Source organism: Rhincodon typus, chromosome 11, assembly GCF_021869965.1.
Source record: "Rhincodon typus isolate 14 chromosome 11, sRhiTyp1.1, whole genome shotgun sequence".
NCBI lineage: Eukaryota > Metazoa > Chordata > Chondrichthyes > Orectolobiformes > Rhincodontidae > Rhincodon > Rhincodon typus.
This window is the reverse complement of record NC_063342.1, coordinates 24584720-24607998: the sequence shown is the minus strand read 5'-3', so window position 1 is coordinate 24607998 and position 23279 is coordinate 24584720. Positions and strand designations below refer to the sequence as shown.

The following is a 23279-nucleotide window of genomic DNA, read 5'->3' as shown; positions in this document are numbered from 1 at the left end:
TAAGGGTAAAGCACTAGATGTAATGCATTTGGATTTTCAGACGGGGTTTGATAACACATCCGGCTACTTGTTTAAAGCCTATGGAATTGGAGGTTTTCTATTAGCATGAGTAGGGGATTGGCTAACTCATAGACGAGTTTGGATAAGGGGGTATTTTCAAGATGGCAACCTATAACCAGTGGAGTGCCAGAGGGTCCATTATTGGGGCCACATTTATTTGCAATTTATAATAATGACTTGGTTGAGGAAAGTGAATTTACGGTAGCCAAGATTCTGGATGACATAAAAATCATTGGGAAGTCAAGTGGTGATGATGACAGCCGAGTCAGCGCAGAGATGTGGGTTAAGCGAGTGTGCAAAACTTTGGCGGAAGGAGTATAATGTGGGAAAATGTGAGATTGTGCACTTTGGCGGGAAGAATAGAGGATCTGACTATTACCTAAGTAGCCAATGACAGTAGAAGACTGCAGACAGAGGAATGTAAATGTACTTGTCCATCAATCTCAAAGCTAGCATCCAAGTTCAATGGGTAATTAGGAAAGCAAATGGAATGTTTGCCTTTTATTGCAAAAAATTTGCTCAGTTGGCTGGATAGCTGGTTTGTGATGCAGCGTGATGTCAGCAGCATTGGTTCAATTCTTGCCCTTGCTGAGGTTACCATGAAGAACTGTCCACCTCAACCTCTCTCCACACTTGAAGCATGGTGCCCCTCAGGTCAAACCAACGCCAGTAATCTGTCTCTAATGAGAGAGCAGCCCTATGGTCTGTTAAGACCTTACCTTCACATCTACATTTCTGTGGGGTTTTGGGATGTTACTTCACCAGAAGATTGCTTGCCTTGGACAGGGCTGGATGTTTTTGGTTCATCTCTGCATCTAATAGGCTAGACTGTTTCAATTTCCCTCATTTCTGACTTTACAATGCTGTCAAATCCATTTAGAGATGCATATTATGTAAGATGCTGCATAGTTTTTTTTGAGAATCAAGGCAATAAAGTGAACTGCAAAGGTGAAGTGAGAAGATAGCATCATACAATGCCACCAGCTGATATTACAGCTTTTTAAAATGCCTATTCCTAGTTTAAGATATGCAGTGACAAGATTATCTTAAGTCAAAATAAAGATGATTAAAATTTGGCTTAAAAATATTCTTCCACATAGATCTTTTCTTTGTTACTGTAAAGTACTTTTAAAGGCACTTGTTTACTTGGTGATAGAATCACAGTTCAACTTTTTTTGAACTTGATTGTTATCCTGTAGAATTCCCATTTGAGTTATGGGTAGATTATGTAAACTGTGGGTATATACAGTCATTGGACCAAACACACTTCAGGATTACAATTTTTTGTTTAATAAATAGGTCTATGCTATTCAACATTGGGATGGGGATAAATTGTGATTGTTTGAAGTGGAGCAGGTACGGCACTTGGGTGGGTTGCATCCCGATCATTTGATGTGATAATTAAGAATAAGTAAGAAATAAAATAAACCAAAGTTAGTATTTTTTAGAGGAAGTTTGTTGCTTTTCTGCAATCATGTGACAACATGTTACAAAGGACATTATTGTCAGCATGTTTTCAACAATTCGGGGGACTTATTTTCATTTAAATAACCGAAGTTTGTTTACATGCGGCTGAGTTGGAAAAAAAATCATCTAATTAACTGTTTTTGATCACCTAAGCTTTTGTTTTAGGTTGGTATACTTTTGCTCAATTGACAGTTCACAAGTCAGAATCATTAGCAGTCAAACTCATATAAACAAAATATGATTTCCTCAAATAATGTATTTTAAGGATTTAAAGTGGCCTCACCTTAATAATTAATATTCTTGCTGCAATTCAAACTACAGAAACAACACATTAAATAGCAAGGTATCATCTAGAATAAGTGCTATTTTCTGAAAACCGTCAGAGTAATGGCACCACTGGTCGACACAGTGGTTAAATAACGTTTTGCTGACTTTGCAAAAATCTGCCAACGAGGAATAGAATAGCATTTTATTATCACTTCTATTTATGAAAATACAGTGAGATGTGTGTAAGTTGCCACAATTTGCAATCTTAATTACAGAAATTATAAAAAGAAATAATTGAGACGAAGTTGGGACAAAGTTCATCTTTTGTTCCCTCCATGACAATCTGGATTTCTGGACTGGCCACAGGATCGTGTTGTTGCTGCTGCTGCTGCAGCCACCTGTGAAAATTTCTAGTCCAGACCCACCACGCTACTGAAGTTGACACTGAAATCACTGCCATAGAAAGAAACGAAGGACAGACTGGACCCACCAAGTCACTAACACTGAAACTGTCACCACTTCTGTCGCTGCCTGAAGCCATGGCTATAGCCGTGAGAAATGAACGGGAACCACCATCCGCCACCGCTAAAGCTACCACTGAAACTGTTGCCAGGAGGAACGGACCAGACCCACCGACAATGAAGCCTTTAATAAAACCGTAGCCGCTATGGCCACGAGGATCGGACGTTCGGATCCACCACACTGCCGCTGCCGTAGCAGATCCTCGCTACTGCCTTTCACCATCACAGTCACAGTAAAGAGAAAAAGGTGAACTTTGATACAAACCAGATTAAGAAATGAAGAAAAACAAAAAATATGGCCGGCCAGGTGAGCGGTAGCATGCAGGCACAGAGTCTGAACGCTTTCTATCCTGCCGCTACATCTTGATTGATGTAATGATCTCTCTGCCACGTTTTTTCCTGTCCTGATGGCAGTTTAATTCTGATGCCAGGTCAAGGGGCTGTCAGGGATGAAGCACCAAGTACTTCATGATATTATCATGTAACAACCCTTGAATTTGTAGATTTTACTCTGCCTTCTAGAGTAATTCACCAAAGCTTGGTTGCTCCTTATAAGCAGAACTGAATGGTATCATTTATGAAGGGTCAACTTCAGATTTTATGTACAAGACAACTGTATTTAAAGTTTAGATTTTGATACAGAAACATCAGGGAACTTTTATTTGGTAAAATAGCAAGTGTTGAAACTAATAGTTTAGGGTCTTGCAACAATATTTAACCTTCAGTCTTCTCTTCCTCAAACAGGTAACTGAATGGCATGCTGGGAGATGGCAGGTACCTTTGCCACTAGTTCATGTGCTTAAAAGTGCTATTTGCTGTTTTACCAAAGCTAGACCCTTTCTTGCTCCAGAATGTGAACACATCCAATACGTCTTGAGCCGTCTGGCATTGTAAGTAATTTTTTAAAAATCCATTTTATTATCTCTCTTTTTTTTTAAAAAAAGGTAGGAAGATGTTAATTGTTTCACAGTCACATACATCCAGTATTTGGTAAGGCACACAGAATATTGGCCTTTGTTACAAGGGTGAAGAAGTATAAAAGTAAGGAAGTCTTGCAAATCACTTTCCAGGCATTGGAGATGTTGCACCTAGAGTACTGTTTGCTCTATCATTAATTGAAAAGGATATACTTGGCTTTGGAAGCACTTGAGAGGAGGTTCACTCATCGGGTTCCTGGTATGAAGCAGAATGCCTTGTAAGGAAAGCTTCAGCAAAGCGGGCCTTTACTCTGTATTTTCGTACATGTGCTTATATTTTGAACTGTCTTCTAATGCACGTGTACTATTCTGTGTACTGTGTAGTTCATAGCATTAGATCAAACATGGGTAAGTAAACCAAACCTTTCATGATTTCATGTTTGAGGCCACCTATCTCCATGTGTACGGTAGCTTTCTGAAGTCTCTCCATTTGAATAAGATTTTTCTTTTTCCTTGCTAGTGAAGTGTTAGTTTCACAATTTTTTTTCCTTCTTAATCCCATCTGTCAGATTTCTGGCTATGATCTGTAACCTTTCCACATCCTTTTGCTAGCTTGCATCACCTCCATATCTTGGTTTCCTACCTATCCTAGTATTGACAGCAAATGTGGTAATGCACTTTCCCTTCAAGGTATTAATGTAGCTTGTAAGCAGTTGAGACCCTAGCACTGATTCCTCTGTCACTTCATTTGTTACAGTTTGCAGTCTGAAAATGACCCATTTGTCTTGATTTGATTTTAGTTTACCAGTCTCTCTCTCTGTTAATATATTACCCATGATTCTAAGAGCATTTTTCTTGCGCAGGAAATTTTTTTATGGCACACTATCAAATGCCTTTTGGGAATCTAAATACACTGCGTTATTGGTTTCCCTTTTTGCTTCCTGCTCGATACATCCTTAGAGCATTGTAATAACCTTGTCAAACCATTTACTTGAACCGTGTCAACTCTGATTGCATTGCAAGTTTTTAAACATTTTGCTACTAATTCCTTGATAATGGATTCTAGCATTTTTCTGATGACAGATGTTAGGCCAACCAGGTCATAGTTTCCTGCTATCTATGTCCTTCCTCTCTAGAAAAGGAGTATTACGTTTGCAGTTTACCTTTGATTGAAATCACCCCGTATAGATTCTTCAGTATGTCTACTATCTCTGTAGCAACTTGTTATTAAGACTTTAAGATGCAAGCTATCAGGTTCAGGATTGTCAATTTTTAGTCCTAAAATTCTTCGAGCAAGAATTAACTGTTTCAAGTTCCTTGCTCGTTCTCCCCTCCCCCCCCCCCCCCGCCTTGATTTTTTTCAGTTTCTCTTACCCTGAAGATGGGTAAAATTATTTATTTAGTCTCTGCCTTGTTCTTGGCTCCGTTATTAATTTCCCAACCCAAGGGGCCACCTTAACTGTTATATACTTATAGAAGCTGTTACTGTCTTTTTCAATATTTCTTACTAGTTTTTACTCAATCTGTTTTCTCCCATTTCGTTCCTTTGGTTATTTTTATCTGGTTTATAATATTTTCCCAATATTCTGGTGCATCGCTAATCTTCACATTATATACTTTTCCAATTTGATGTCATTCTTAATTGTCTCAATTTATCATGGATGATCATGTTTCCCAGAGTTTTTCTTCCCCAATAGAATGGAGCTGTATTTAGAATTATGAAACACTCCTTAAATGTCTGTTGCGGCTTACCTATCATCTTATCCTTTAACCTATTTTCTAGTCAATTTCAGCCAACTCTGAATTATAACCTTACAATGGCATTACTATTGCTGAACTGTCAATATCGCCTCCTGGGGGTTATCTTCCAAACCCATGACTACTTCCATCTAGAAGGACAAGGGCAGCAGAAGCATGAGAACATCACCACCTGCAAGCGCACCCCCCCGCCCCCCAAAAAAAAAGCCACTCACCATCCAATTTGGAAATATATCACCGTTCGTTCTTCCACTGCTGGTTCAAAATCTTGGAATTCCCAAGTAGCACATAGATTGCAGTGGTTCAAGAAGGCAGCTCTTCACTACCACCTTGTCAAGCGCAACTAGGATGGATAATAAATGCTGGCCCAGACAGTGACACCCATGTACCATGAGTGAATTAAGGAAAAAATTCCTCTTAATGATCAGGTTATACCTGTTGTTATGGCTGTGTGTATTATGTATTCATCAGTCTTCTCACAAATGATGGATGTGTTTATTGATTCCCTCTTATGTTTGTGTGCTCTGTCTCCCTATAAACATCCCAGATATTATTAACCATATTGCTGGCCTGCATTATTGCCTTTTCCTTTCTCTTTCATGCGTATGTTACCCGCAGTTGAATTCTTTGTCTCCCAGACCCTGTGGACATCACAAGATCATGAGAAGGCTACATACAAATACGGTCTGTCATGTACCGAGTACAGCAAAACTACTTATTCCTGACACCGTCTTATAAATCTTGTATGAGAAACTTCAGTTACGAGGATAGCTTGAAGAAGCTGTGACTATTGTCCTCTTGAGAGAAGGCAGCTGAGAACAATTTGATAGAGATTTACAAAATGGTCAGCAGGCTGGATAGAGTAGATTGGGAGAAGCTGTTTCCTCTTGTAAAAGAAAAAGGGCTGAAAGGGCATAGGCTTAATGTGATTTGCAAATTAAGCAAGGGTGATGTGAGAAACTATTTCACACTGAATAGTTAAGGTTTGGAATGGACTGCCTGGAAATATAGTGCAGGCAGGTTCAATTGAGGCATTCAGGAGGGCATTGGACAATTATTTGAATAAATATGGTGCCCATGGATATGGTTGAAAAGCAGGAGACTGGCACTAGATCATACTGCAAATGAACAACTCCTGTGCTGTAACAATTGTGATTATGTTCCAACTTGCAATATGAATCCAACATACGGTTGACCTTGCTGAATGCATACTGTACCAACTTTCCTTCTATTTTGTAATTCATAAGTAAGGATGCAAGAATCCCTCTATACTGCAGAATTCTGCACTATCTTGCCATTTAAACAGTATCCTGATTTTTTTTGTTCTTCCTGAGATAGTGGACAACCTTGCATTTCCCTGCATTGTTTTCCATCTGCCAAATTTTTGCCCAAGTTATTGTAGATTAATTATTTGAGCCTCTGTGCTGCTTGTTGTGGTACTCCTAGCAATCTGAAAACTGACCCTTTGTAATGACTCAGTTTCCCATTAGTTAGTCCATCCTTTATATATGCTAAGCTATCACCTCTAACCCCATAAGCTCTTTATTGTATGGTAACCTTTTGTCTGGTATTTTATTGAATACCTTTTGGAAGTCTTAAAAACAAACCTCCTGGTACCACATTATCCATCCTACTTACTACATTCTCAAAGGAATTTAGTTTTGTCAAATACAATTTACCTATTACAAAAATGTTTTGACTGCCTGATTTTCTAACAATCCAACTACTACCCCCTCATTTCTCGATATTTTCTCCAATAGCAGGTGTGAGACTAACTACAGTGCCCAGGGACGTTTCTGTAGAGGGGTCCTGACCCAAAATGTCAACTTTCCTGCTTCTCTGCTGCCTGGCCTGCTGTGTTCCTCCAGCTTCACACTGTGTTGTCTCTGACTCCAGCATCTGCAGTTCTTGCTATCTACCGTATACTTTCTTGCTTTTTGTCTCCCTCTTGAATTCAGATATTACATTTGCACAATTCCAGTTTGATGGACTTTTTCCAGAATCTAGGCAGTATTGGAAGATGGCAGCTAATGTATCCACTATTTGGCTCCACCTTCTTCCTGGGATGGAGGCCAACGAGTCCAGGACGCTTGCTAGCTTTTAGTTCCATTTATTTTCTTAACACTTTTTCTCTAGTGTCAGAGATTATTTGACGTTCCTCCACCGTTGTTGTTTCTCCTATACTTGATGTATTTTCTGTGTTGTACTGTAAAGGTAGATACAGAACACTTAACCCAGAGGTGTGCTACTTAGACTGATTTCTGTGGAGCCAATACTTGTCTTAGCTGCTCCTTTCTTTCTTACGTATTTAAATATTTTCTAATTTTTCAGACAGTTTTCTCTCATGCTGATGTAATTTCTGCCTTTTCTTTTCTTGGTCATCCTTTGATTTCTGAAGTTTCATCAGTCTGTGGCTGCATTGTACATCTCTTCTGACAACATTCTTAAGTTTTGCAGTTACCCTCGGACGATAAATCGTTCTCATAAGATCTTTTTTTCTCAACGGAATGTATCTTTGAAAGATTTGAAATATCTCTGTAAATGTCTGCCACTGCTTTTCTACCATCTTATCTTTAAACATTTTTCCAGTCCACATTAGCCAGCTTTTACTTCAAGATCTTACATTAGTTACTTTTTAAGTTTTAAATTTCTTGCTTCAGATCAACATTCTTGGCCTTAAACTGTGAATTTCTGATATGTCATGGTCTTGCTTGCCTAGATTAGGCAGCATGAGAGCATCAATCTCATCCTTTATTAGGAGAGCTATTCCACCTTCTTTTCCTACCCCCCCTCCCCCCCCGCCCCAATCCTGCTGAAATGTCAAACAACCCTGAATATTCAGAGCCTGCCTGTTGTCATTTTGCAATCTTGTCTCTGAAATGGTTATCATAATTGTTTTGTGCATTCTGCTATCAATTTATCCATCTCCGCAGAATTGTAATTATTATGGCAGAAGGAATGTCATTTGACCCACCTTGTTATGATTGCGTGCATTAAGATTAAGGGCCTCGAATATTGTCTCTTTCCTTACCTCTGACCTTTTTTTTGATGTACTTCTGTGTTTGTACACTCTATCCTCTCCTGTCACCCTCTGATTACCATTACACATATCGCTACACAGCACTATTAGCTCGACTGTGTCGACTCTGGAGTAGCAATCCATGTGAAATCCTGAGATAACAAGGCGTAGAGCTGGATGAACACAGCAGGCCAAGCAGCATCAGAGGAGCAGGAAGGCTGACGTTTTGGGCCTAGACCCTTCTTCAGACCGAAACGTCAGCCTTCCTGCTCGGCCTGCTGTGTTCATCCAGCTCTACACCTTGTTATCTCCGATTCTCCAGCATCTGCAGTTCCTACTATCATATGAAATCCTGCCTTGTTTTGATAAACCTGGATTCTCTATTAAGTTCAGACTTTTGCAATGATATTAAAAACCATTTGCAGTGTAATGCAGTACTATAGCACTTGAACCTTTTTTCATATGCTAAATAGGAAAATCTTTTCTGAGCAGTCATATTGAAGTTAATTTTAATTCTCTCTCTTTCTCCCTTCACAGATGCTGTCAGACTTACTGAGAGTCTCCAGCACTTTATATTTCAGATCTCCAGTATCCACAGTACTTTTCTTGAGTCGTCAAAGACATTTTGTCAGATCTGTGGAGGTCTCAACACTCAGAAAGGGGTGAAGGTGTAATCAAACCTTCGCTTATTATGCAGTACATATTTCATTACTTAATAATTAACTTGGCTGAGGTGACAGTATACTTACTTTTGGTTAAACGATTGAGAGCTCCAGATCCCCTCCAGAATGAAACACACTTCAGGCTAATAGTTTGGTGTGATAGTGGGGTCCGGTCTGTTGTTTCTATTTAATGTTAAAGGTCACTGCATTAACCAGTGATGAATTGGGACTGCTCAGAAAATTGGCCTTCCATTTTTCCATCAACCAAAAACAGCTTCACTGATCATTCATTAAATTACTGTTTGTGGAAACTTGCTTTGCAGGAAAGAGCTGCTGCAGTTGCCTAAAATAAGACATTTAAAACTATCAGAGATGTGATACTGTGTTTGTTAATTTAAATTTTTATGGGATGCAAATGTCTCTGGCAATGCCAACATTCCCAAGCATTTAGGATGACTCTTGAATCATATCAATTTTCAATGACCTGTTTTCCCTTTTGAACCAAAACTAGTGATATTTTCAGTACCTTGCCAGTCATGATCCATTTGTGGCTTTTAAAATGTCTTTTATTTAATCATCAGCACATAACTGAAGAGTGGTAGCATCCTGAAAAGAATTGGGATATATTTATGTAAGCTTTCCTTTTTTAAGCTAAACAAATTTAACTGATGAGAATGTAAATGTTGGATCAGTACATACCTTTCAACATGAGCCAATGGTTGCAGTAGTATGCCATAGAAAACTGTCATTATGTACTGCTAGAAATTTACAAAAGGTACATGTAATTCAGCAGCTGACAAAAGTCTTTTACATGAAGCATTTAACTCTATTTCCTTCTTCATAGATACTGTCTGACCTCCTGAGTATTCCCAGCATCAACTGTTATCAAACTTTTGTTGATTTTTGTGTGGCTTAGCTGGTAATTTTCATACTTAAGGTTTTGAAGCATTTGTTTAGAGACCAAGAACTGCAATAGTTGTGTTGTCTCCAAAGATCTGGAATATTTGTACTGATTCTGCTTTCAACTTTACTGCATTGTTTATAGGAGCTGCTTTGAAGTATTGCTATATTGCATTGAAGATGATTCATCTAAAGGGTTCTGGGAAGAATTTTTAAAAACCATTCAGGTAATATTTTCTGTTTTTATTAATGTCCTGGAAACTTTGTTAATTACATAAATTAGTTTCAACATAGTAAGTATAATTGATTTTAAAAAAAAGTTATGTTACAGTATGCTTGCTTTGTCGCTTGTTCTTGTCATATCTCTTATTTTAAAACATTGTATTTATGACCCTGTTTTCAAATTTCTAATTTACATTTTCTCTACAGGAATGTCACAACGTTTTGCAAAATGACTTAAATGCAGAATTTGATGTACTAATCAGGTTGAGTAGAAATGGAGGCCCATGGCAAAATCCAGTACTGGTGTCCATCCTTAACCAAGAGTTAGTAACTCAGGAATTAGGTACGTATGGAGCAGATTAATAACATTTTTATTTCCCTGAAATCTCATTTGAAATGTTTAAACAAGTGCTCATGGCATTGCTAAAACTTGAATTTTAGGTTTGACCTTATTCAAGGACGGACTTTGGCAGAATGTTGAGCTACAGTAGTATTATTTCATATAGCATTTTCCCTGTCTGCTGTTCCTGTAATTTTAAAGAACTTGGATGCACTCGTTAATGCACACTGTTAATGCTTTAGCAGCTGCCCCTCTTCTGTTCTGCTCTGCTAGTTTTGGGGTTGAATTTTAAACTTCGAGTGAAAACTTTCTGGAAGCTTGGGTAAAGGTGCCATTGTCTCAGCAGACCATTGAGAGAGACAACTGATATTAGTTTAACCTGAGGGTGTTACCATGCCTCAAGCAAGGGGAGAAGCTGAAATGGAAATTCTTTCGAGGTAATCTTAAATGGCGCAGGATTTGAATTTGCTCTGTTGGCATTGCAAACCAACCACTCATTCAACTGAGTTAACTAATCCCCTTTTGAACCTTAGTCCAGAGTAATAACTTGACTACATGCATAATTATTTAAAGGTACAAGTTCCAGGAGATGATAAAGTGAGCAAGTTGTACCATGATGTACCAGCAAAGAATGATACAGTGCAAATGCTGCTCTGCCAGTAGGTTAATCTGAGCCAGTAAAAGTCTCTTATTGCTCAACCCGTAACTCCATTTGGCCAGAGCTGAATTTTCCTGATTTATTAAAAGTAAAGTACTGCAAATACTGGAAGTCAGAAACAAAATAAAAGTGCTTGAAATACTGAGGTTCTGGCACTGTTTTTGGAGAGAGAAATTCAATGTTTCCTGATCTTCTGAGTATTTCTAGCACTTACTTTGAAAGCTTGAAATATTTCCTGTTGAACTCATGACCATTTGCATCTTAAGATTTTTTTGTGGGGTGATCCAGAACCCGAGAGTCATTTTTAAAAATAGGGAACCAGCCGTTTAAGATAGATTTTTGTTTTCCTGAGGGTCATGAATCTTTGGACTTTGTTTGCACCGCCTTTTGAGGCAAAAAAGAGTCTTTGAATCATTTGAAGGCAGAGATAGATTCTTGAAAGGTTATTGAGGGTAGGCTGTTTGGGGCGATCAGGTCAGACATGATCTTGTTGGTTGATAGAGCGCAGGAGCTGAGTATCAGAGCTAAAAATGCAGGTCCCTTTCAAAGGTAAACCAGGACAAGTCTGGGGTTGATGGAGAACAATTGATGCTCTTTGGACTTAATAATTCAAATGCCACCTGCTCCAGAGATGTCATTACGTTCCTGAACAAGTTGATTTAAAAGCTAAGAGCTGGGTTCTTGGGGCTCTTGCATCATAGTGATGGTGTTCCTTCCTCTGGGGCAGTAAGTTCCAAGTTCAAGTCCCATTTAACCCAGTGACGTGTAATAACTTGTCCATAGAGATTGGTTAAAAATAATTCTTCAAAAACTAGGGCGCTTGTGGTGTAGTGGTAATATCACTACTCTGAACCAGAAGGTTGGGTCATTTCTGTGGCATGGAGGAGTTTCCTTGTATGGGCTTCTGCACACCATCCACTTATCTTCCTTTATTCACTGCCTGGATACCCCTATTCTATCCTATTGGGTGGTGCGGGTCCCGATTGGAGGAATGTCTACGTGAGAGTCCTCCAGCTTTCCATCAGGGACATTGGATGGAGGGTGTTGATCGCAGCAACGGTGTATAGTTATAAGTTAAGGTAGTTCATGGTTTCCTAGCTCAACTATTTATTCTATATGTTGTGGAGATTGTGAACCATGTATATGTTGTGGGTGGTTGCACCCCTGTTAAGTTTCCTTGAAAAACCTTTGATTGTTCTTTGGGTACCTGGTGCGGAGTGGTGAATAAGTCAGAGGACCTTCTTGGGGGTTTGTTTCTGGGTCTGGCCAAATTAGCAGGTCCAGGCAGCCAACTTGGGGACCATAATTTTCAATTGCCTGCCTGTTTGTCACAGATGCATTTCTGCCTGGGTTTCCTTAGAGAGGATTCAGGGTTCTGAATGGAAAGGAGGAAACTAATGTTGGCACTGAACTACAGATTTACAGAATCGTCTTTGTAAATTTCAGTCATTTTTGCTGCTTAATTCAACATATGGAAATCAGTCTGTAAACATTATTCCTGCTCCTAATTCGTATGTCCATGTTTTTATTCTGTTTAACTTAGTGTGCCTTCATGCCATTTTAAAAGAAAAATACTGATAGAACATAGAACATTACTGTGCAGTACAGGCCCTTCGGCCCTCGATGTTGCGCCGACCTGTGAAACCAATCTGAAGCCCATCTAACCTACACTATTCCATTATCATCCATATGTTTATCCAATGACCATTTAAATGCCCTTAAAGTTGGCGAGTCTACTACTGTTGAAGGCAGGGCGTTCCACACCCTTACTACTCTGAGTAAAGAACCTACCTCTGACATCTGTCCTATATCTATCACCCCTCAATTTAAAGCTATGTCCCCTCATGCTAGCCATCACCATCCGAGGAAAAAGGCTCTCACTGTCCACCCTATCTAATCCTCTGATCATCTTGTATGTCTCTATCAAGTCACCTCTTAACCTTCTTCTCTCTAACGAAAACAGCCTCAAGACCCTCAGCCTTTCCTCATAAGACCTTCCCTCCATACCAGGCAACATCCTGGTAAATCTCCTCTGCACCCTTTCCAGTGCTTCCACATCCTTCCTATAATGCGGCGACCAGAACTGTACGCAGTACTCCAAGTGCAGACGCACCAGAGTTTTGTACAGCTGCAACATGACCTCATGGCTCTGAAACTCAATCCCTCTACCAATAAAACCTAACACACCGTACGCCTCCTTAACAACCCTATCAACCTGGGTGGCAACTTTCAGGGATCTATGCACATGGACACAGATCTCTCTGCTCATCCACACTACCAAGAATCTTACCATTAGCCTAGTACTCTGTATTCCTGTTACTCCTTCCAAAGTGAATCACCTCACACTTTTCCACATTAAACTCCATTTGCCACCTCTCAGCCCAGCTCTGCAGCTTATCTATGTCCCTCTGTAACCTGCAACATCCTTCTGCACTATCCACAATTCCACTGACTTCGGTGTCATCTGCAAATTTACTAACCCATCCTTCTTCGCCCTCATCCAGGTCATTTATAAAAATGACAAACAGCAGTGGCCCCAAAACAGATCCTTGTGGTACACCACTAGTAACTGAACTCCAGGATGAACATTTCCCATCAACCACCACCCTCTGTCTTACAGTTAGCCAATTTCCGATCCAAACCGCTAAATCACCCTCAATCCGATGCCTCCGTATTTTCTGCAATAGCCTACCGTGGAGAACCTTTATCAAACGCTTTACTGAAATCCATATACACCACATCAACCGCTTTACCCTCATCCACCTGTTTGGTCACCTTCTCAAAGAACTCTAAGGTTTGTGAGGCACGACCTACCCTTCACAAAACCGTGTTGACTATCCCTAATCAAATTATTCCTTCCTAGATGATTATAAAGCCTATCTCTTATAATCCTTTCCAATACTTTACCCACAACCGAAGTAAGGCTCACTGGTCTATAATTACCAGGGTTGTCTCTACTCCCCTTTTTTGAACAAGGGGACAACATTTGCTATCCTCCAGTCTTCTGGCACTATTCCTGTAGACAATGACGACATAAAGATCAAAGCCAAAGGCTCTGCAATCTCCTCCCTAGCTTCTCAGAGAATCCTAGGATAAATCCCATCCGGCCCAGGGGACTTATCTATTTTCACGCTTTCCAGAATTGCTAACACCTCCTTATGAACCTCAATCCCGTCTAGTCTAATAGCCTGTATCTCAGTATTCTCTTCGACAACATTATCTTTTTCCTGTGAATACTGACGAAAAATATTCATTTAGCGCCTCTCCTATCTCTTCGGACTCCGTGCACAACTTCCCACTACGGTCCTTGACTGACCCTAATCTTACTCTAGTCATTCTTTTATTCCTGACATAACTATAGAAAGCTTTAGGGTTTTCCTTGAAATGGTTTGGCTGTTAAAACAAGTTAACATACTAACTGATCAGGACACTGGTGACATCAGTGGGTGACATCTCTCACTATCAGAGCTAATCTTGTTTTACTTTTTAAAACCGGTAGATCAAATTTAAATTGTTTTGAAAAATGTTGCAATGGTTGTCCTTTGTTCAAATTCCTTTAACTATTTCATCCATATTGTAAGTCCATAAAGGCCATTCAGCTCATCGAGTCTGCTACGGCATTCAATGAGATCATAGTTGATCTGATAATTCTCAACCCACTTTCCTGTCTTTTCCCCATAACTATTGATTTCTCACTGATTAAAAATCTGTCTATCTCGGTCTTGAAAATACTCAACGACCCAGTCTCCAGTCTTTGCAGTAAAGAAATTTAAGATTCACAACCCTCGGAGAAGAAATTTCTCCTCATCTCTGTCTTAAATGTACAACCCCTTAATCTGACTTTATACTCATTGATCCTAGAGTCTCCCACAATGGCAAACAGTCTTTCTGCATCAACCTTGTCAAGTCCTCCAAGAACCTTGTATCTTTCATTAGGATCACCTCTGATTCTTCAATATTCCAATAAGTACAGGCCCAATCTACTCAGGCTCACCTTATACAATAGTCCCTCCATCCCTGGTATCAGTCCAGTGAACCTTCTTTGGACTGCCTTTCGGGCTCAAACCTGTTCAGTATTCCAGCTCTGGTCTGACTAGTATCTTGTGTAATTTTAGCAAACCCTCCCTAATTTTATACTTCACTCCCTTTGAAATAAAGGCCCACATTCCATTTACCTTCCCTATTACCCACTGAACTTGGATGCTAGCTTTTTCTGATTCTCCAATCCCTCTGTTCTATAGCTTTCTGTAGTCTTTCTCCAATTAAATAACAGTAAGCTCTTCTATTCTTCCTGCCAAAGTGCATAACCTCTCATTCCCCACGTTATATTCCATCTGCTAAGTTTTTGCCCACTCATTTAACCTGTCTACATCCCACTGCAGACAATGTGACATCCTCACCACTTGCCTTTCCACCTATTTTTGTCATCCACAAACTAAGCTAAGGTACGTTCACTTCCCTTATCCAAGTCGTAAATATACATTGTAAATAATTGTGGCCCCAACACTGATCCTTGTGCCACTCCATGAGTTACAAGTTGCCATCCTGAAAAAATCCCCCTTATCCCTACTCTGTCTTCTATTAGTTAGCCAATCCTCTGCCCATACTGATATACCACCTCCAACACCATGGGCTGTTATCAAGTTGCCTCATGTCTGTTAACTTATCAAATACTTTCTGAAAATCCAAACTAACACATATAATGCTTCCTCTTCTGTCCTGTTTGTTATTGCAGAGAAATCTGGTAAATTTGTCAGGCATGATTTTTAAGGCATACCTGCTCTATTTCTAAGTGGTCCACTATTATATCTTTTATTGCAGTCTCTTAACTGTTTCCTGATGACTGATTTAGTTACTAGATTTTTGTCTCCTTCCCTTTTTAAAATAAAGATCCTACATAGGCATTTTTCCAATCCTCAAGGAATTTTCCAGAATCTAAGGATTCCTGGAACATGACTGTTGGTGGATCCAGTATCTCTGTAACTGCTTCCTTTAATATCCTGGGATACAGCTTTGGATTTTGTTTTATTAGTTTGTGGTAATTTGATTGCTCAAAGTTGATAAATGTTGGAATAATGTTAAATGTTACTCTTCAAATCAAAAATCTATTGATTGTTATTGTTGCTGCCTGTCATTATCAATGGTCACTGCATTAAATTGGAGAGTCTCAAAACTAACAACGAGAGGTCGTAATAGAAAGGCAGCACAATGTAATTTTGCATTTATTCTTATAGAGTAACAGTTGAATTTTCAATAGTGCAAAACAATCTAAAACAAATTTGAGTGGGATTGTAATGTGTCCAATGTGGGTTACCGAAATATACAATGGAAAGGAAAATTTGTCAAATCTATTGTCATTTGCTGTTATTTTGTTGTGTGAACTGCTTGAAGCCCTGAGGAAAAAAAATTCAGGAAATTGAAGTTCTACCTGTGCAAGGAAGGATATAAGTACAGAAACTTAGCAGGAAATCCAATCAGAGAAACCTTGAATCACTGTTTTGGTAGGCAACTCCGTTCAGAATCTGGGGAAGATTGATCATTATGCATTAATATCAGGCATGGTAGGCTGTAATAAGCTGATGCTTAGAATATGGTGGCCTCTGAAACTGAATAAGTAACTGTTTAGTCTATTGGCTGGACATCCCTTGGTAATCATGCCCAATTACTCCCCACACGAGTCATAACAATACACATTGGAAAACCCAAAATATTTCATTAAAGCAGAATTAGAATTCAAACATCAAGAGCAAATTAATGGATGGATGGCATGTTGTGTGACTCTTCAGATATGTAGCAAAATGAATGTGGTTATTCAAGGATTGGAGTTCTCAAAAGGCCAGTTATAGTTAGGTGAGCAGATTTGTTTGTTTGTTTTCCATCCAGTCTTAATCAGTTCAAAATGCAAGGTGGGGCAAATGAATAAATAATCCTCTTTTTACACAAACTGGTTGAGAATAATTGGTTTATTTTTTAAGAACATACTGAGAACTGGAGTGGTGACTGAATAAGTATTTGTGTGCATGGAATAGTGGTAAAGTCTTAAAATTCCATCAATTTTTCTTTTATTCTGAAATACAGTCTGGATCTGTATATTCTTTCCAGTACCTTCCATCAATCTTCATGTGTGAAACTAGATGTGGAGATTTAGTGGGCCTATGAGCAATATAGGTAATTACAATAAGGGAAATTCTGCTTTCGTTTGATCTCCACACACTTGCATTTGCTAGCAGGAGCCCTTGAATTGAAGCAAAAATTCTAGCTGATTATTTTCTGCCCTTCATCCTAGCAGTCTCAAGGCATGGAGTAGATTGTGGCAATATTACCACAGCCCTAGCTCCGCTCAACTAGTTTGCATAATAGAATTGAAACCTGAGATTTTTTTAAGTTAAGTTTATACTTATTGGACTGTAAATGGATCATTAAATTTATTCAAAGTCGTGTTTTAAAAATTAATAAAATACAAAGCTCTGCCAGGAATTTGTTTACCTGTGATGTTTCACCTTGACATCACCAACGTGCTAGCTGAAAATTTGAAAAACAACCAGCGCAAGGGGATTGGAATTCCCTTGATCGTCTAAGCAGTTGTGATTAAAGCAACGAAGGGAATTACCTAGTCAACCACATTGTTTTAATTACAAACCTGTTTAGTACTTGGGCATAGTCCATGCAAATCATATATTGATTCAGATGCTTATTTGCATCAATTAATATCAATTTGATATGCTGGTACCTAAATTGCACAGCTTAAATTTAATTAAGCAATGTCTCTTGGTATTATAGTTTGTGTATGTACAATTAGAGGTTTTTTTGCTGTTCTACTCAAATATTCTTTTTAAAATGTTCAGCTTGTTCACTTGCACGTTTATGCTAGTAGTTAAACACTTCCTAACAGTACAATGTAAACTAAACAGAGCAGTAAATTTTGGAATCAATATTTCTTCAGTATGGTTAATGCTGAATGCATGGTATTACAGAAAGAATGATTAGAGACATAAGCACCAATTATTAAGTGAACTGAAACAAAAATTGAAGTTACAAGCCTGCTTGTAAGTGTATGGTTTTACTAAAGAGGCAAAGATGACCGCAGCTAAGCGTTCCTACTCTTCTGCTCTTCAGTTTCATTCTGTATAGAGTAGTAATTAACTTCCTAAGTTGTGCTTCATCTAATTTTGACAGATGAGGATAAAGTACGTGGAGGTGGGATTGCTTAAAAAAAAATGTACTAGACTTCATTATGTGACCTTATTTTTAAAAGATACAGAAGAAAACAAATCCAGTGTATAATCTGAAGGACTGTTTCTTTTTTCAAGAAAGGTTGACCATCTCGATTTACAATGAAAATAAAACTGATAAATTTGCAAGTAGAATCATCTGTTTTCCTGTATCAGCAGTTCTAATGTCTGGTAATTAGACTGCTTAATAGTTTTAGACTCATTGTATGATCGTACCTAATTTTGCTATTTACAGAAATGGATTAATCTAAGATTATAAAAATGTACTTCAGTGGCAAACCTTATTTCATGGTGTCTTCCTGTCAATTTCCTGTTTTTAAACAGTAAATGAATACTTGGGATCAGAATCTCCAGTGTTCTTTGAATATAGAGTGAAATACTTGATGAAGTATAAGCATGTTGGAGAAGCAATCACGTTGACCAAATACTGTGTAAACCATCCTCAAACCGGCACAAACAAGTACTTTCTCCACTTATTTTTAACGTGGCTATGCCGCTCATCACCAGAAGAAGTCCTGTTGCAGGAGGTAAGGTTGCATGATGTGCTTCATTTGGTTAAAAAAAAATTAAAACTGTCAGATTTTGAAGTACTCCAGTAGACTTAGAATTATAGAATCCCTACAGTGTGGAAAGAAGCCACTTGGCCCATTGAATCTGCACTGACCCACACTAACTCAGCCCCCTATCCTATCCATGTAATACCTACACATCCCTGGATACTGCAATCTAGCACGGCCAGTCCACCTAATCTGCACATCTTACGTAGCAATGAGCAAGTAGGTAAAATAATTTATTTTTAAAGTACTCTAATGTACATTTTTATATAGCAATAAGTAATTTGAAAATAAATTTATTTTTACAATGCCATCTATCAATTAAAGTTTCCTCTTCAGCACGGACATTTACAATCTCCGTATCTGCATCCCACAAGAGCATTTGAGTGCTTTCTGCTTCTTTCTCAAATCATGGTCAGATGAATCCTCAATGACCACCAACCTTCTCAGTTTGTCTGAACTTGTTCTCATGTTAAACAATTCACTTTTAACTCCACCGACTTCCTTAGAATGAAAACTCTTGTTATGGGTACTCACATGGTCTTGACTGTGCATGGCATTTTATGGAATATATGGAATGTTTATTGTTACAGTCCTACAGCCCCCTCTGTCATTTTTCCCCTGACATACTAATGGTGTATTGTAGTTTCTCATTCCCCTGAATTGCAAAATTTAAACCATTTTGTTCCCTTATCTCACCTTTCTGTAATCTCTTTATGGCCTACATCTGACTCTTCCCTTTTCTCTACTAGTTGGTATCCCTGGAAATATTTACTATAAACCTATGTGCTCCCACAACTGCCTTGACTAGACTTTCTCACCCTTCTTTCTGGAAAATTTCAGTTCTCTTCTAGTTTCTCTGTTCCTGTTGCATCTACTTAATGCATTCCTGATCTCCCATCTTTCCCTCCCAACCAGAACCACATTAAGGTACCCTGTGTCCTCAGTTTTTACCCAATGAGCCTCTATTCAATGGCTGTTTTATGCTGTTTCTGTCACCAACATCTTTCTCCTCCTGCTCATTCAGCATTGCAAATGGACAGTTCTCAAGACAACCCACGAACCCTCTCCTCTCCACACAGAGTGGAAAATGCAATACCTTTCCTGATTGTTTCCCTTCTCACTGTCCATGCCCTCAAGCACTCCTTTCAGATGAACCAATGACTTACTTGCATAACTTTAAATTTATTGCATTGTCTTCACTACTCACAGTACAGACCTTCCTACATTGGTAAGAATTAATGTAAATTGGGCAGCCATTCTCTGAAAAGCCTCTGTTCACTTCAAAAGTACGAGCCCAAATATTCAGTTGTCTGCCATTTTAATTCTCTATTTGGTTCCCACTATGATCTTTCTGACCTACTTTCAGTGTCCTAATGAAGTTCAAGAAATAACACTGCATCTTTCAGCTGGGCATTTTACAGCTTTGCAAAGGATTATCAGATCATCCATTGTCTCATTGAATGGTGGAGCAGATTCGATGGGTTGAGTGGTTTGCTACTACTACCACATCTTATTAAGCATTTCAGATTGTAACTTATGATCCCCTTTTTGCTGTTTTGGTTTAAATTTTATTTTTCTCAGTTCTATCATTCTGATTGCTTTTAGGCACAACATTTCTGTTTCATTTGACACATTACCTCTTCCTGCGACCTGTTACTATTTCATTTTAATCTCTCCTCCTTACAGCCCCATTGAAAATATTCCCTTGTGCTTCTCCCACATTTCCCTTTCAGTTGTTAATATTTATTGCATCACCTCTAACTTTTCCCCAGTGCTTGGCTTGAAACAACAACTCTGCTTCTGTTTCTGTAGATGCTGCCTAAACTGTTGAATATTTCCTGAATTCTTTTATTAGTTCAGATAACACATTTGCTGCATTTGTAATATACAATAATTTTTCATATTACCAATGTTTGTCTGCAAAATTTGGGTTAGCATTCATCTATATTTTGAATGCATGCAATCTCTTTGCCCTCCTGTCTTACTTTGTAAACTTTATACAGCATTTATTACCTATTCAGTAAAAGTTTATTTGCCTTTGTTTAAAACTTAATCTCCATTAGTATTTTCCCCGTTATTGACTCTATGGTCCAATGTATCTTTTAAATTTCACTTCATCTATGCCTCTTCTCCACTAAGCAATCTCTTTTGGACCTAAGTGCATAAAATTTAATGTTTTCTTGTTGGGCGTGGACAGTGCTTTTTTTAATGGGCATTTTAGTGTTTTTAACACCAATGCCAATGTATGCGTTCCCTTTTAAGTATGATGAGCACATTAATATGTATGGTTCCAAATGTTGTATAAGACCATAAGAAATAGGAACAGGAGTAGGTCATTTGGACGCTCAAATCTGCTCTGCTTTTCAATAAGATCGTGGCTGATCTGACACTTATAACTTCCACTTTCTGTCCTTTCCCCATTACCGTTGATTCCCCTACTAATAAAGAACTTATTTATCTCCGTCTTAAATATACACCAGGAATCTGCCCCCCACAGCTGTTTGTGACAAGGAGTTCCAAAGACAATGCATCCTCTGAGAAGAAATTCCTCCTCGGCTCAGTCTCAGTCTGATGACCAAGGCATTCTAAAATAGCATACCATGTGTGGATATGCCTACTTTTCTAACTGTGATCAATTTATCTTTTATATACTGTGTGGAGGTGGTAGTAACATGATTGTTGTTGGACTAGTAATCCAGAGAACCCTAGCTCATATTCCACAATGAATATAAATTTAATTAATTCAGGAAGTTGTAAACTGGCATCAGCAAAAGTGATCCTGAAAAGAAGTGGAACAGGAGCACAGACTGTTTTTCGTATTCGATGGAAAGACAAACCTGTCACTGACGATGATATATTTCTCTTGAATCTTAATGATGTCATGAAGTATTGATCGATTAAAAATGTTCTTTGACTTTCTTCCTCTTCTTTTCCCATACATCAGATTGCCAGAATTGACTGCCAGGAAGCTCTTGATGTTATTTGTAGATTGGATTCAGAAGGGCAGGTGGAATTAGCTTGGATTTTGTGTGTGGCATTCCTTACTCAGCAGCTACGAAATGGAGACATGTATTGTACTAGGTAAATATTTGAGATTGTGGGCATTTGTTTAGGGGATAAAATTATTGGTGCTGTGTGAATAACACTTGGAAATACCCTACCAGGTAATAAGCAGATATGCACTGACATTCCTATTAAATTAGATATTGGCAGAATGTGCATCCTCCATTTGCCCTTTCAGTACAAACCTGAATAAGTTAAACAAACCAAAAAGTGCATTAATTTTCTTGAAATTACTTGTGTAATATGTTATAATTAATACTGGGTTCCATTTTAAAAATTCCAGTGTTCAACTGCTCTAAAAATAATTTAGAACACAGGTGATTTTCTTTAGTGCAGAAATATGTTATGCTGAAAAGCCATACAGATTTGGCCCTTTTAATTCATAGTCTTAGTTTCATGGTTTATAAGCATTGAATTTCTGGTGTAGACTTTTTTTAAAATCAGTCAGTAAATTTTCAGATATATTGGTGTTTCAAGTAACACACACTGTCAATAAAGGATGACCAGTAGATGTGCTGTACTTCAATTTGCTGAAGAAGTTTGGTAAGCTGTCAAATCGGTGCTTACTGGGGAAGATAAAGGCCCATGATGTAGGGACGACATATTGTAATTGGTAGAAGATTAGCTAGTTATCAGGAACCAGAAAGCATGAATGGCTGTCTTTCTGGTTGGCAAGATGTAATGAGTGGTGTGCCACAGGAAATGGTGCTGTGTGAAGTTTGGTTCTTGTGGATTAATCTAGAGCTAATGGTCATTGCTTTTCTTACAAAAAAGGAGATTGCCCATGTAAGACCGACAAGATGAATTTTTGTTTTGTAAGTTTCATGTTGAAGGATATTGCGTCTCGGGGAAAGCAACAGTAGCCAAATTTGTGCACCACGGTTCTTTCTGCTGCACAGGGGAGAAGTAAAAAATGAGAATGCGATAGATATAGTCATAAAGGGAATAAACAGGAATTTCTGTGGCCACAAACGAGGCTCTAGAATGATATGTTGCCTCCCTGGTACCGGGATGATAGTGGTCTTCTTGAAGCAGATGCGGACTTCAGATTGTAGCAAGGAGAGGTTAAAGATATCTGTGAATACTCCTGTCAGCTGGTCTGCTCAGGATCTGACTTAATGGCCAGGGATTCCATCCAGGCCAGTCTCTTTCCGTGGGATCACTCTCTTTTCACTGACCTTCTATTCAAAGTGAATGTAGAATACATTGGGCTCGTTAACTGCAATTCAGCCCCTTGCGTTGCCCAAGGATGCCAAGCATTTTGACAGTTTGCATTCAGTGAACTGAGAAACCCTCAGGTTGTAAATCTTGAATGGCCTACTCTTCCTACTTTGTTTTTCTATGTTAAATATTCCTTGGTGCAAGGTGCTCAGAAAAGATTGCAGAATGTAGAGTGGGATAGTATTTTAAAAGCAAAGGATGGAGAGGGATAAATGTTTATGATTCTGTTCATGAAACATTTCTGCAGCTGTATGTGTCCTGTTCAACAAGAAAGTGTTCTTGATCTACTTGGTCCAGTCCATTTCCAGGTTTCAGTAGGAGGATATTTTGGAGGCAGTGATCATTGTGTCCTAAGGTTTAGGCTGATAACAAAGAAGGAAAATAAGCAATCCAGACTAAGAATAATTAATAAAGG

At 38.6% G+C, this 23279-nt stretch overlaps 1 protein-coding gene across 1 annotated transcript in view; it reads left to right on the top strand.

Moving 5' to 3' along the window:
* Positions 1-23279, top strand: part of LOC109927527 (zinc finger protein 654) — a 43751-nt gene that overhangs the window by 6579 nt on the left and 13893 nt on the right. The window contains exons 2-6 of the mRNA XM_048603062.1: positions 3060-3205; positions 9717-9798; positions 10001-10136; positions 18348-18550; positions 21525-21661. Coding sequence (XP_048459019.1) covers positions 3060-3205; positions 9717-9798; positions 10001-10136; positions 18348-18550; positions 21525-21661 — 704 coding nt within the window. The remainder of the gene's footprint in view (positions 1-3059; positions 3206-9716; positions 9799-10000; positions 10137-18347; positions 18551-21524; positions 21662-23279) is intronic.